The sequence below is a fragment of the Melanostigma gelatinosum genome, assembly GCF_949748355.1.
Source record: "Melanostigma gelatinosum genome assembly, chromosome: 2".
Lineage (NCBI taxonomy): Eukaryota > Metazoa > Chordata > Actinopteri > Perciformes > Zoarcidae > Melanostigma > Melanostigma gelatinosum.
The window spans coordinates 14924286-14938078 of NC_136635.1; the positions used below are offsets into that span (position 1 = coordinate 14924286).

The 13793-nt window shown below is 38.5% G+C and overlaps 1 protein-coding gene across 1 annotated transcript in view; it reads left to right on the top strand.

Moving 5' to 3' along the window:
• The first annotated feature begins 8646 nt into the window (after nt 1-8646).
• Nucleotides 8647-13793, top strand: part of galnt18b (UDP-N-acetyl-alpha-D-galactosamine:polypeptide N-acetylgalactosaminyltransferase 18b) — a 70407-nt gene continuing 65260 nt past the window's right edge. Inside the window, exon 1 of the mRNA XM_079285414.1 lies at nt 8647-9137. Within this exon, the coding sequence (XP_079141540.1) occupies nt 8900-9137 (238 nt within the window). The 5' untranslated portion in view covers nt 8647-8899. The remainder of the gene's footprint in view (nt 9138-13793) is intronic.

Sequence of the window (13793 nt, forward strand, 5' to 3'; positions counted from 1 at the left end):
CATTTCTGATATTCTTTATTCAACTGAAATGTGGGGATTTTGTCTTAACTTTTTTTTAATCTTTAATACACCTCCCAGTTTAGATTAACATTGTATTTTTCATGGTTGTTCTCACCAACAGCAATGACAGCCACAGACCAACAACATTTAAAAGAAAATGCATTACGAAACAAATATGAATATTACAACATTCAACATTATGTCTCTGTATGCTACTTTATTTAAACAATAATAAAAAGTAAACGTTTTAGTTTATTGGCTACATTTATTGCTTATTACACTCGCTTCAATACACTGCTGCCATTTGCTTAAAGTAGTGGGTATTGTTTATTGTACAGCTATCACATTACAACATATTTCATGCTAATAAAAACTCACATTTGCACCGTAATTTCATAAAGATGGTCAGTCTGTTGTCAAAGTTTATAGACTGTAAACTGGTTGTAATTAATTCAGGTTTGTTTCAGTGTCGACTGTTTAACATGCAAGAGAAGCAGTCGACCACATGCTTTTACAGTATGAAAGACTTTGTGTAAGCTGTGCAGTATGATCTGTACATGGCCATGCTAGCATCTGATCATTTTTAAAAGACTCATCACTCACATTCTATATTAGCGCATGTTGTATCTGATTCAACACTCGTGAGAAGTTACATTTTTAAGATTTCAGCCGAATGCAATAAACGCTCAATGAAAGTCCAAAACAAAAGAGGATTGTGTTTTACTCCTGCGCAGCAAATAATGATTGAAACGGATCTGTTTGGAAGTCAAAGGGTTGTTTTCACATCACATGTTGTTTTTTATCAAATCCTTCGAGACATCATTTTCCTTTTTTTCTCTCATTACAATGACACAAACCATGAACATGTCAGGTCACAACTGCTAAAAACGTCTTCTGACTCAAAGTGTTGAAGTCATTGTTAAGTCAGTTAAGACATGTCACCTTTAATATCAGTCAAAATTGTTCAAGTGTATTTGGTGCATGAGTTTTTTGCTTGTTATACATCATATATATTTCTTTATTTTCGAAAGAATTTAGGCCCAGCATTAAATGTTTTGGCTTGTTAAGAATAATCATTCCTGGCTTAAAGGCTTATAAACAAAGGGATTTAAAACAGATTATTTTTTTCTACAAAACTCGTGTTATCAGGATTAAATTGAAAGTGCCCAAGGGTGAGTGCAATAGAGAGAGGACACACAGGGACACACAGTGTTCAGGGATAAAGATACTTAGTTGGTTCATTTACTGTGGTTATGACAAAAGGAAACCGTTCTGTATATTATTGTAAATATACAAAGAATATTCATTTTAGAGCATAAAATGTCTTAATTGACTTAAACATATATATCCAAGCCCCCCAAGATGCCGCACAATGTCTTCTGCCATGAGCATGAAGGGATTTACTCATCATCACCCACAGACAAAGCTGCAGTGTAGAGGCTTTCTCATTTTGTCTTATATATGCACGATGCCAAATGATGGATACTGCTTCACTCTGCTGAGTTTGGCCAATTCACTTCATTCCTGCATGAGAGATGAAAAGAATCTGCAGCTAAAATGGAGAAAGTAGGGCAAAGAAAAGATTTTATGCTTGGTATTAGTCTCCACTTTGGTCAATGGTGATGAGTTTATTTCTTCACCTTAGTCACTGAGTAAAATGCCAGACTCTGAAAATATTATTCAAATCCTGCAGTGTAATAAAAAATACATCTAGCTGCAACAGAAACTTCTTATGCATGGAATATGAATAGACGGTGACAACTAAAACAAATAATCTGGAGCATTAAATCTCTGAACCCCTCTTAACAAGTATCCAATGTTAAGCGAAGCAGTCAAACAAAAAACAAACAGTTATGTTATAACAAAATAAAAGTCTGATCCTACGTTTTCTTGTAATACTTACTGGACTAAATAGCTCAACACTGCAATTCAAGAACAAACAACATTGATTCTGTACTTCCGTGTTTTCCGCTTGGCTCATTAACCGGTCAGGATTCTGGGTCATGTTAGCTTTAGCCTCAATATTTTATCTCGATATCATGTATGTAGCCAACAAGTGCATATTTAAGTCAGTCGGAGCTCAACAACTCAGAACGTTAACGTTAGCTTAACAATAGTTAGCTACAGCAGTGAAATCTGAAAGCGACAGTTTTCATGTCAGTCAAAAAAATGTATGTTCACCGACTAGAAATGAGTCGATGCTTTTGACTGAAAGCAGGACCTTTGTTTCAAAACATTACAAAGAATGTTTTGCGTTGAAAACCTGCATGTCGAGAAGAAAACGGGAACGCTTGACATGCATAGAAAACAGTCACTATGGTGGTGAGGATCAATCATTGAATTCAATCTTAATTTCTGTGTGCAATATAGGCTACACATTGTTAATGTGTAAAGTATTGCTTCATTTATTTGATATAAAGAAACATCTGAATTGTTTTTGTTTCATGTGAGATTTGTCACAAGGCAGTTATGCTTATGCTTACTTTTCTTAATTGTCTCCTACCTCAGGCACAGATGGCGATAGTCTTACTTGACTCCTTCCTGCTTGCATAGAGAAAGCCGACTAACTTCATTTTCAGGGCACCAAACTGAGCTTGTAAACTCTATTTCCTCTCAAAGCCCAAGTGAGTTCAACTACATTTCTCCTAAATATTTTGCCAAACTCGACTGCTGCTTCTCCTCGGACACCCCTGCCATCACTTTCTGATGCAGCATTTCATTTTTCTACATTAAAAAAAGCACTTGAGTGCCTTTATTATGCAGAATTGTTTCCCCCCAGCTGAGAAAGTTGAAATTAGTCACCTCATTGGTCACCTCTGGGTGTGGCTTTTCATTTTCAACCATGTTCTGAGCTCATTTACTCTGCTAATACTTGCCAAAATGAAAGACACGTTTTGTCTCCTCGTCCATTAAGGCAGTGTGCCTACTTAAGACCTGTGGTGTCTCATTTTTGGGGATTTCATTTGAAAGGATGGGCTGCTGCACTTCACAGGCAGCCAGCCTCTTGAGCACAACTTGTAATTGTAATCGTATACAACATTTACTACAGGGAAGAGCCTTATGTAAAGCAGAATTTAGCCAAAAGTCTACGTTTTCTGCATTATTCTGTTCAGGTACATTACCATGAAGATGAAGTCATTTCATGTTATATTGGTCACGATGGGATTATTTATTGGCTATTATTTTGTAAACCGTTCTTCTGGATGAAATGTTATGAGAATATTTTTGGTTTTAGGATGGGAAACTTTTTCAGGCGGTTTTTATTTGTAGAGAGAAAAGATAGTTCTATGTTTGTTAAAGGTTCACATTTTACGAAAGTTTCACAACTGCAGCAGTATTATTTTTGTGTTTTTATAAGTCCACGTGGGCTGGGAACTTTCTATGTGCATGATACAATAAATAAATAAATAAAAGTAACAAACCACCAGCAAAGATATGAAATTGTAATGTGTTCATTGTGTTTTGTCCCAACCAACCACTCTGAACAGTTTATAATTCAATCCATATAAACATCACAATGTCTACTTACAGAGCCAGCTCCTCCCACTGGATCTCATGGGAAGGAGTAAATAGCATGCTACTTTTAATGACATTTTGGGTGTCATGCGACATGGTGTCAACCAACATAGGTAAACTAGAACATCAGTGAGAAGATTGGCTATTTCAATCTAGTTATTCTTAAGTTATTCTTTTGAGTCTCGTGCTTTGTACTCTGCCTTGCATTTCACTTGTTTCATCATGTATTTACAGCACTTTAGAGTTAGAGTTATTTATTGTGCACAATTCAAACAACGAAATTTAAAACAATCAAACATAACAGAAATAAATGAATATCACAGTGCAGGAAGAGACAGAAAGCCAACTTGGCTTATTTGAAGCCTCCACCTATATAATATTGAAATTTTACAAAATTACAAAGAAACATCACTTCACTTTGTCATGTGAATGATTCTGATTAGACAGATCTAGATAGGTTTCTTCTCGCCTTCTGCCGGTGAAGTCCTCTGAGACACACTTGTGATGAAAGGCTCTATAAATAAATAAGCTTGAAGTTAATGTGATTCTCATCTCACAATCCCTGTGTCCACATGGAAGCGATCTACCTTAACACGTCTGCTTATTTAAAAAATATTCAAAGCACTTCAGTGCGGAGGCGGGAGAAGGATTATTTTAATCAGATTTTGTTCCCCTTCAGCTGTTGGCGGACTAGTAATATTACTTGAAGCAACTCAGGTTTTTTGACACGGTACAGGTGATAAAACGGAGACTGATCGGACAATATTGAGTATATATTGTATGTGTGATGATAAATTAGAAGAATAGGTTTTGCATTTACTGATCAGAAAGAAGGGTTTCTGTTATGTCACATTATGAATAATAGAACTGCAGAGAAGTGCATTGTACATTATGGTTACTTTTGGGTAAATCTATATATGTACAATGTCTGTGTGTTCATGTGTCGATTACTATGGGTGTATTGGTGAATTCATGTACCAAATGTTACAGTATTATGTAGGGGTGTAACGGTTCACAAAATTCACGGTTGGGTTCGGTACGATACAGTGGAGCCACGGTTCAGTACGTTTCGGTACAGTAGAAAACTATAAATGCCAGAGAAATGTACTTGATTTTAAAATATATTGATTCATTACAACTAACATCATGAAGTTATTCTTTGACTTTGAACAATGATGGAACTATACCTGAGTGACCCATCTTCTGGGGTGTCTTCTTAGCAACAGATAAGCATAAAAAACAAAAACTGCTCCTTAATGTTATGTAGTATTGTTACTTACATCTTGCAAAAGAGATTTTTAATCTCAATGGGACTACCTGGTTAAACAAAGGTTTTTCATTTTTTTTATTCAAACGTATTCGGTTCGTCATGCGTACCGAACCGTGAGCCTCGTACCGAACGGTTCAATACGAATACGCGTACCGTTACACCCCGAGTATTATGTAATACAGTCCTCTGGTATATTCAAGTGAACTGCTATGTTGGATTTCCTAATACTAAAACTTAACAAATACCTCAAACCTGGCACCAAAGTGACTTTATATAGATTTCAAGGGTATAACGATTTATTTTGAACCTCAAATTAATTGACTTTTCTAAGGATCAATTTCTTGAAAGTGATCCTGCATCTCGGGGAACATTTCCCCCTGCCCACGGAGAGTTTGGAGCAAAGGGTCAGCCTCCCACACCATGAAGGCTGGATTTGTGTTGACCGTTTCTACCATTTATTGGGGGGATTGTGAGACAATCGGGGGTCAGCCTTCTGAAACCGGTATGGATTCAGTGTCTGTTCACTGCCTCAGTGGGGACAACATTCTCTGTAATTTCTAGCATCACTCCAGAGGTTGATGTAAACGTTATCTCAATCATATACTTACAATTTCTGCATTGTCAAGGACTAATCCTTACATGTCGTGTGTGGTTTGTTGATTAATAGCTGTTGTCTCCACAGCTGAGGAACTTCCAGTGGTAGTGTCTTTGTCTCTGACACCTTACAGTGATGATTACAAGACAACCTCTCACACACTGTAATTAATCAGCCCACGAGAAGAGCATTCGTTCAGACGCAACGTGACAGCCGCTTGGCCGGGTGGATCACTCAGTGCGAGGTCAGCAGGTCCCTAATACCGACCTCAAAGTGTCCCTGCGGCTGGCTCCAATTCAAAAGAAATCGATAGAAGTTGCAGGTCTGTCACCTGCAGGTGTTTATGGCTTGTCAATTAAATGTGTACACAGCTTTGAGGTTGTCTTCATGACCACATCCAGTGACTGTATTCGCAAGGACAGGCTTTTTTTCTGTCCTGCCCTTTGAACAGAGAAGAGAGTCATAAATAACATGAACAAAGTGAGCTATATTTACCAATGACACTTGTACATCATCACACTGTTAGTTAGTAAATAAGCTGAATTGACCCTTCAATGTGACTGTCTGGTGATTTAGCCGAGATATGATTTTCTCATGATAATTTCAATGCACTTTAATTGTATTCATCTCTACACAGTGCATAGTTTGCAGTACGAGAAGCATCTTGCAGGCCATTTGAAGTTAGTGGAAGGCATTAACTCAACATTTGATGAAAGTAATTAAATGTTTCTCAGATATTAATGGAATATTTCTCTAGCTCACATTTCAAAAGTATATTTTCGGTGATCTGAAAGTGTACATATGGTCCACCAATACCTGCTGTGTGAGAAAAGTTAAAGATATAGCTGGCGAGATATCTAATGTATCATAATACTTATACTGTATGCTAGAATGCAGATATTTTCCTGATAAATCATTTGACCAATGCAAATGTTCAGAAAATTGGTAATAATTGATAATGAAAAATCTTTATCAGACCAGGCTGATGTCTACAAATTGTTTGCTTTGTGCAACCAACAGTCCAAAATCCAAAGATATTCAATTTAAATAGACAAAAGCAGAAACACCTCACAATTGAGAAGCTCAAACTAAATGTTGCGATAAATGACTTATTTAATTATATTTAAACATTTAATCAATCAGAAAACAAAGTTTCGGATTACTTTTCTGTCAATCACATGATCAATTAATTGCCCGTTTTTCATCTCTAGCAGACTAAGATAACTGTACATTACAGCAGTCAGTATTTTACAATGGACTTTCAGTAAAAGACAGTTTGTACCATCAACTGTACCTGCAGGGCACACAATCCTAGAAATAGTTTATTGACTTTCAATAGACTCTCGTGGGTAAAATGAGATTAAATGAGCAAGAAAGCGAGAACACCCTTTCTCATCACATCAATGCTATAGCAAATAGAAAAACCGTTCAAATCGCAAACTAAAGAAAATACTGTTTTGCACTCTGTCTGGCAGGCCTGTCAGCTGCGATGAATGGGCAGCATGCTCCTGCATTGATCATCTCACAGCCATAAATGGCTGCTGCTGAGCAGACGGGACAGGGGAGGTGGTCAGTCATTAGATCTGGATATATGGAGGAAAGTTGAATGAGGTCACTCTGATGCTCTTTGACTGACAATTATTGATGCCGAAGCATATTTTGAAAACAATCAGGTTTAAAGCTTTTTTTAAATTTTAAATGGTAACATATTCTCGCCTGATTTATTTTATTGTCTCTCTTTGGGTAAGTCAGCCAAAGACGATGACTCAGTTGCATTCTGCTCTGAAATGGCAGTTGATATTATTGCAAACAAAGATGTTTCTCAGTGTTTTTTCTCTCCTTTTCACTATTTAAAAAAATGCTGTAGTCAACCATTATAAATATGAGAAATCAAGTGTCATAATAATGCTGCTTATTCCCTTAAAAATGTATTATATTGATGTCGCATGTATTTTTTACCATCATCAAATATAATACTTTCACTCTGGCAGCCTGCTGTGTTGGAGCTGTCTGGCAGATTGGATAACAAAGGCTGTTGTTGTCAAATAATGATCTGGCAAAGATGATACTGGAAATTACTGTCAAAACACAATCCAGAGTTTTGGTAAAAACATTGTAAAATATATGGCATTCATACTGCAGTTTCCATGTGCATTTAAGGGTTCCTCAGTTACAGAAAAATTCAAGACGTCCACAAATGAAGACAATTATTTGATGTTCTAAAAGCGTAAGAGGACGGCTTGCAAGAAATGACAACTCAACGAGTATCAGAGGCTCAGACAATAAAAATAAAGAAACAGTCTGACGCAGAATCCAAAGGCTCTGCTGCAGCAAACACATCACATATACACTCCTGCAGCTGTGAGGATCAGTGCATGAGAGTGAACATGGGCAAAACCTTCTTATGAATGGCTACACATTTTAAGCCTTTTCTTTTCGCTGTGCCGTTTAATGAGCCTCCATTTGGCTGCAGGAATACTATATGCAAATAGGCCTAAATTGAAAAAGCAACATTCAACATGCAATAATCGCATTTTACCAGAAAAAAGGCGTGTACAGATAAAAAAACAATGCAAACTTGCCTCAAAAGTATTCATGATCTAGATTTGATTCACAGAGTGGTATTAAATGACTTTGTCTCACCAGGTAGTGCTGCATGCCTTCACTTTGTACTTGTGCCCTTTGAGCAGGTCTGCAGTAATTAGGTACAGTTCACTGCACTGGTCTAATTACAGCAGCGTGTGAGATGAGGGCAGCCTCTTCTCTGCATCCTGCATCCTCCTCATAGTGAGCTGGACCACAGCCAGACCTATAGTGACCCCACCGCACCTTGATTCCTCATACAGATCCCGTTGTCTCTATCTCGTGGCTTGATACAGTATTGCAGCAAGAAATCTAGTCCATGTTTGTGGGGAAAGATCTCATCGCAAAAACTCCAAAGGTGTTTTCTATCGTGCTTGACACTGTGAAAGAACAAGATTCACCTGGATCTGTCTAACTGCTCCAGGAAAGAACATCAAATGAGCAGTTTAAGGTCGGTGTGGGGCAAATAAGTCGCTGTTCATACAGAAATAGGTTATAACACTTTGTGTCCTGGTCTATGGAAATAGTCCGGTCAGATCCACTTTCACAGTGAATCAGTGCGCAGCAGGGACGCGTGCAGCACGGAGGCTGCCAGTCCTCACCATCCCTCCCATTGGCTGCAGCAGGACGCTCCGTGTCGTTCCCGTTTCCTTGATCCTCACATGCAACCGGAGCCGACGGAGGTTCGCAATGGAACGAGAGGGGGAACCTTCACCTGTAGATATTTGACATTAAACTGTGTTTCTCCACCCCCAAGAAAAAAAACACACACGGCACATTTGAAGTAAATGCTCCGCGCTTTGGATATTGCATCGCTGTCCAGTCGCTGGAAATAACTTCATTATTCCAGTTTTTTTTTTTTTTTTTTTGCGGGCGACAGTCGCCCTGTCCTCCGGTTTGACGGTATACTGCAGGCTGTATGGAGGGATGTTGGCATGGCTTGCACCAGGAGAACAAAAACTTTGGTGTCCACATGCGTGATACTGAGCGGCATGACGAACATTGTTTGCCTGCTCTATGTCGGATGGGTCACTAATTACATCGCCAATATTTACATCAAAGTTCCGATGCCTTTACCGGAGAGAAAGTTAGAGGGTGACAAAAGAGGCGACACTCTCCGGATCATTGAGAGGCTTGATCGACTGGAGAATGTGGTCAACCAGCACATTCAAGGTAAAGCCTCTATCATTTTAACGCGCTGTGTTTCCTACATTACTCCACCTGCCCCCAAACCACCTGGGCTCCATCAAAATAAAGTAATAGTCGAATAGCTTTAGTTTTAGAGTGCAGTCACGATGTTTGCATCCTCTGTTTTTGGAAATTGATAGAGTAGGAACTTCTTTTGTCTGTTAAAGATCGGTTATTCGGAGTGATCGAGGCACAGCTGCACGGTCCCCATTCAAAGGATTAGTGAGCCAACATATGTAGAATGGCTCTACACAAGAGCTGAATAATTAGTTATAAGTAGATTGCAATATAAGAATGTTTAATTATTATTATACAAATTAGATAAAGTCTTACTGTTGGGTGCAATTTAAAGTTGCTGTGGTTATTTACATCACATATCGCATTCATTTCTACTCTTAAATACATCTTGGACTGCACTCCACCTGTGTGGCACAACATAATGCATCCTTACTGAGAGCCAGAATCCAATAAAGTGCCGGCAGTAGAAACATTCTGCATTAAAATGCAGGTACAACACAGTGTATTGTTCAGATTCCTGGAGTGTGATTAAGACTGGACCATTTTACACTTGATATTTTATCAAAGTTAATTTGGAATATTTCTGAAACTGTGTCCTCCACGTTATTTAAAACGTTTTCCTTACTTTTAGGAATGTCTGGAATCCGTCTTCTCAAATTCCCTCAAGCCGCTCCTCCACTCCTGGTGTACAGTTTCTTTACACTTGATCTCACACATACAGTTAACGTGTCTCCCCTCTGTGTCTTTAAAAGAGATATTCTTGTCATCACAGGGGGGCTCATTTTGGGCAGGTCCCAATCTGAAATGGCACAGAGCTAGAGTGGTGCAGAAGTGAAATGCAGACCGAAATCTACTCATGCTGCTTTGAGCAATACGGGCTCTGTGCTAAACTCGGGTAAACATTCCTCCTGGAGGCAGGTCTCCATTTCAGCTTGGCACCCATAGGCATCTGCAGGGCGGAGCTTTGTTCAGGTGACTTACCACCAAACTACATGTTTCAACTTTTTCTATTACTCTGAGAGGAAAGATCAGTTCATGCTAGATTTGTGCTTAAAAAACAGCAGCATGTTCTGGGGGGGGGGGGGGGGGGGGGGCATTTCAACAGCGATGTCTCACTTTAGAAAGCCTTCATCTAACAGTAAAGATAATTATAAAAAAAAGATTACTCTAAAAAAAACCTAACCCTGCCTGCAGCACCTCTAAAGCTCACTAGTTAACATGTGAAATCTCAGAAATGACTGCACCTGGCAAAGAAATAGTCCCACACATAACCCCCTGTCTAACCTCAACGTGTCTTTTTTACACTTTGATTTTGTACAGGTTTAACAAACAAGATATAAGATGTTCATTTGTGCATTTTAAATGTGGATATTTTACCTTTGGAGAGAGCCAGGCTAGCTGCTTCCCCCTGTTTCCAGTCTTTATGCTAAGCTAACTTGCCGGCTGTAGTTTCATATCTATCATAAAGACATGAGTGGCATCAATCTGCTCATCTGTCTATTCCCTAAATGTTAAAGTCATCCTTTAAGAACTAGCCGTGGCTCATTGTCTTTTTATGCCACTTTTAAAACTAGGTCATTCAGCAGTTAGGTTTTTTTCTTTTAAAGTCATGCATATTGAACTTTCACTTTTTTCCACTTCTCTAGCAGTATGAGTTCATGCAGTATGAGTTCATTGATGACAACAGAAGCTGCTAATGCTGGAGTAGACAGTCATATTGGTGCACATTTGCAACAACAAAAACTTTTCCAGCAAAATGAGCATTTTTTTGATAATTTTAAGTACGAGCCATATTGTCTGGATTTCGCTGATAATTACTCTGACTGCATCCGCTGCAAATAGAGAGCCATAATCTGAATGTATAAGTGGGCGACGGCGTCAACAGTCAGGGAGCTTCGGGCAGAGCCAGAGAGTCATTAGTATACTTCCAACATCTCTAAAAATACATCTTCCTCCTATAGCACGCTGTGACACAAGTACAGAAATTGTATATCCTGGCTCTTGCATTCTGTAGCTCAGCACTGTGACTTGCACACTTACTGTAGTGCACTATTCACTCAACCACATGCACTTAGTTTTAGTGCACTATAAGACAGATATGAGCTCCCACGCCACAGAGCAATACTGCATGTGAGAATGAAACATTTGCTGCTGCTGCTGAGTCACTGTGGACAGTCAGAAGAGATGTCTCTGGTGTCACTCGGGGATGAGACAGAAAAATAAATATTCTTTTCTAACTGTATGATAGGTCTAGTTAAGTGGCCTGTTACCGGGACAAAGCAACGTGGCAACAGCCCATAAACCGACTGAGCTCTTTGTTGTGTTAAGTACAGCCAGCCCAGGAGAATTTATTGGAAAGCGGCACTGAGCAGGTTCACACACGCCCACCGTGAGGGCTGTTTGCTGCGCTCTTTGCATGCTATGTGACTGTCTGTAGAAGACCTCCTCAGCTTTTACTTCAGAATGATCATTAGAGTTCTTTGTGTTTGCATACTTGTTGCATATACAGTAAAATAAGCACTTTAACATATGTCTTAAACTCAGCTGTTACAGCTGTGCAAATATTTGCATACTTTTGGATATTTATATTTCCTTATCAATGTATATATTATTTGTATTGTTGATTTTCTTATTCTTCTTCTGATATTTATTGGGTGTGTATTTGTTGACCTGGATGATGAGCTGTGGCATAATTCCCCTTGCAGGCATAAAGTAGTAGTGAATAGAAGTGAACAGAGCTGCAACTAACAATTATTTACATTAATTAAGACCATTGGTTTGATAAACCGTTTCGTCGATCAAACTTTAAAAAGAAGAAATTACATAAAAAATTACTAATTAATTCAGAGCCCAAGTGGTGTCTTCTAATTTGTTTATTTTGGGAAAATTTATGGGAAAAGAAAAACAGCACATCGTCCACATTTTAGAATTCCCAACCAAAATATGTGTGGCACCTTTCCTTGAAAAATGACTCAAACAAGGAATAAATTATTGAAATAGTCACTGATTCCTTTTCTTTCAATCGACTAATCGATTAATCAACAAATCATTGCAGCAGTAAGAATTTAAATGACGAGCCGTTGCGTCAGTTGAATAGTTTGTGTCCTTTCACGGTGGTCAGATTGAGTGTACAATATGTGTATGGATGTTCTATGGTGTGACAGACATGCTGTTTTATGAGGATGTTGTTTTTGAAAATGCAGTGTGTCTCATGGCTCGCTTCGACCTCTGAGGATGTGTATTACCAGCATGTAGTCTGATTGGATTATAGCCACAGCTCCCAAGATGACTTCGAGCTAATCCACCAAGTCAATTGAGAAGCTCAGTCAATCAGCGTTTCCGTTGATGCTCATGAGGACAGTTACATTGTGATATTTATCTGATATGATTTTCCAGAGCGACAATGAGTGCAGCTGTAGAATAAACGAGTGAACTTTAAAAGCAGTATAGATGTGTGCAGATGTTTGTGTGCATGCTTGTGCATGCAGGCTGTGGTATGCAGCTTGGGGAAGTACAAGTTACACTCCAGTTTCTGTGAAAGTGCTCAGTCATTTGGGAGAAAGAACAGTTAAAGGACTCTTTAGATACAGTTTTAGATGAAGGCAACCTTGTTTCTTACAAAGTAAATACCCATTTTTCCAATATTATTTTTCCCCCTTACTATGTATTAAGATGTCTAAATGAAGGTATTAAAATAGATCATATTCAAAGTTATCATGGCATAATCAGTATGAAATGACGGCAGTATATCACCATTACTTCTTCTGCAACACATTTTCATTTAGCAGCTCAGGAGCTTGTTTTCTTACTTTTCTTACAGATGCAGCATAATTATATATGTATTTATAGGCGATGATGATTATTTTGTAGTTGAGTATTCTGTAAGCCTGTTCATGCGTTATGTTGACAGGTGATATTTACGCCACAGTAAAAATGGAATTAGGGATGCCCTTCTTATAGTAGTTCATTGATTGGGTCTTACCTCTATAGTGGCACAGCATAATCAGTCAGAAAGACTCTAGTGGTCGTGAGCGTAATCTAGTTGGCTAATTAAGGTGAATGAGGGGCAGGTGTGCTGGCAGCTGATTGGGGACCGGCGGGAGCAGCTGAGGAATACTGCTGTGTGCAGAGGGAAGGTGGTCTCTGAAGTGAAAAACACGAAGTTGCCAGGCAATAATCTCCAGGATATCTGTATATCTTATACACTCAGTTCACTGTAATTGTTACATTCCAAACTGTTCAGTCATAAATTATACCTTTTTATGAAAATAATATTGTTCAGTTTTCATTGACAATGTCAGAGAGGTATTCATTTAACATCCATTTTTATTGTCCAGGTTGGAGTTGGCAGTGGTGTTGAAGTACACTGCATTATTTACATAAATCTGAATATTAGAAACACATTTCACAATAATGTCCAGTGCAACTAACAGCACTAACTATGACAACGTTAATATAAAACTTAGACTGCTCTCTTTTGTTATAAATTAGCGTACAGGCTGTGTATTACAGGTATCGAACAGTACAGGATTTCTGAGGACAATACCAAGATTGATTTGAGCGTTAAACAATGCAACGAGTCAACATCCTTGCTATAGCAGCTCTGTGAGGCTGCAGGGAAAG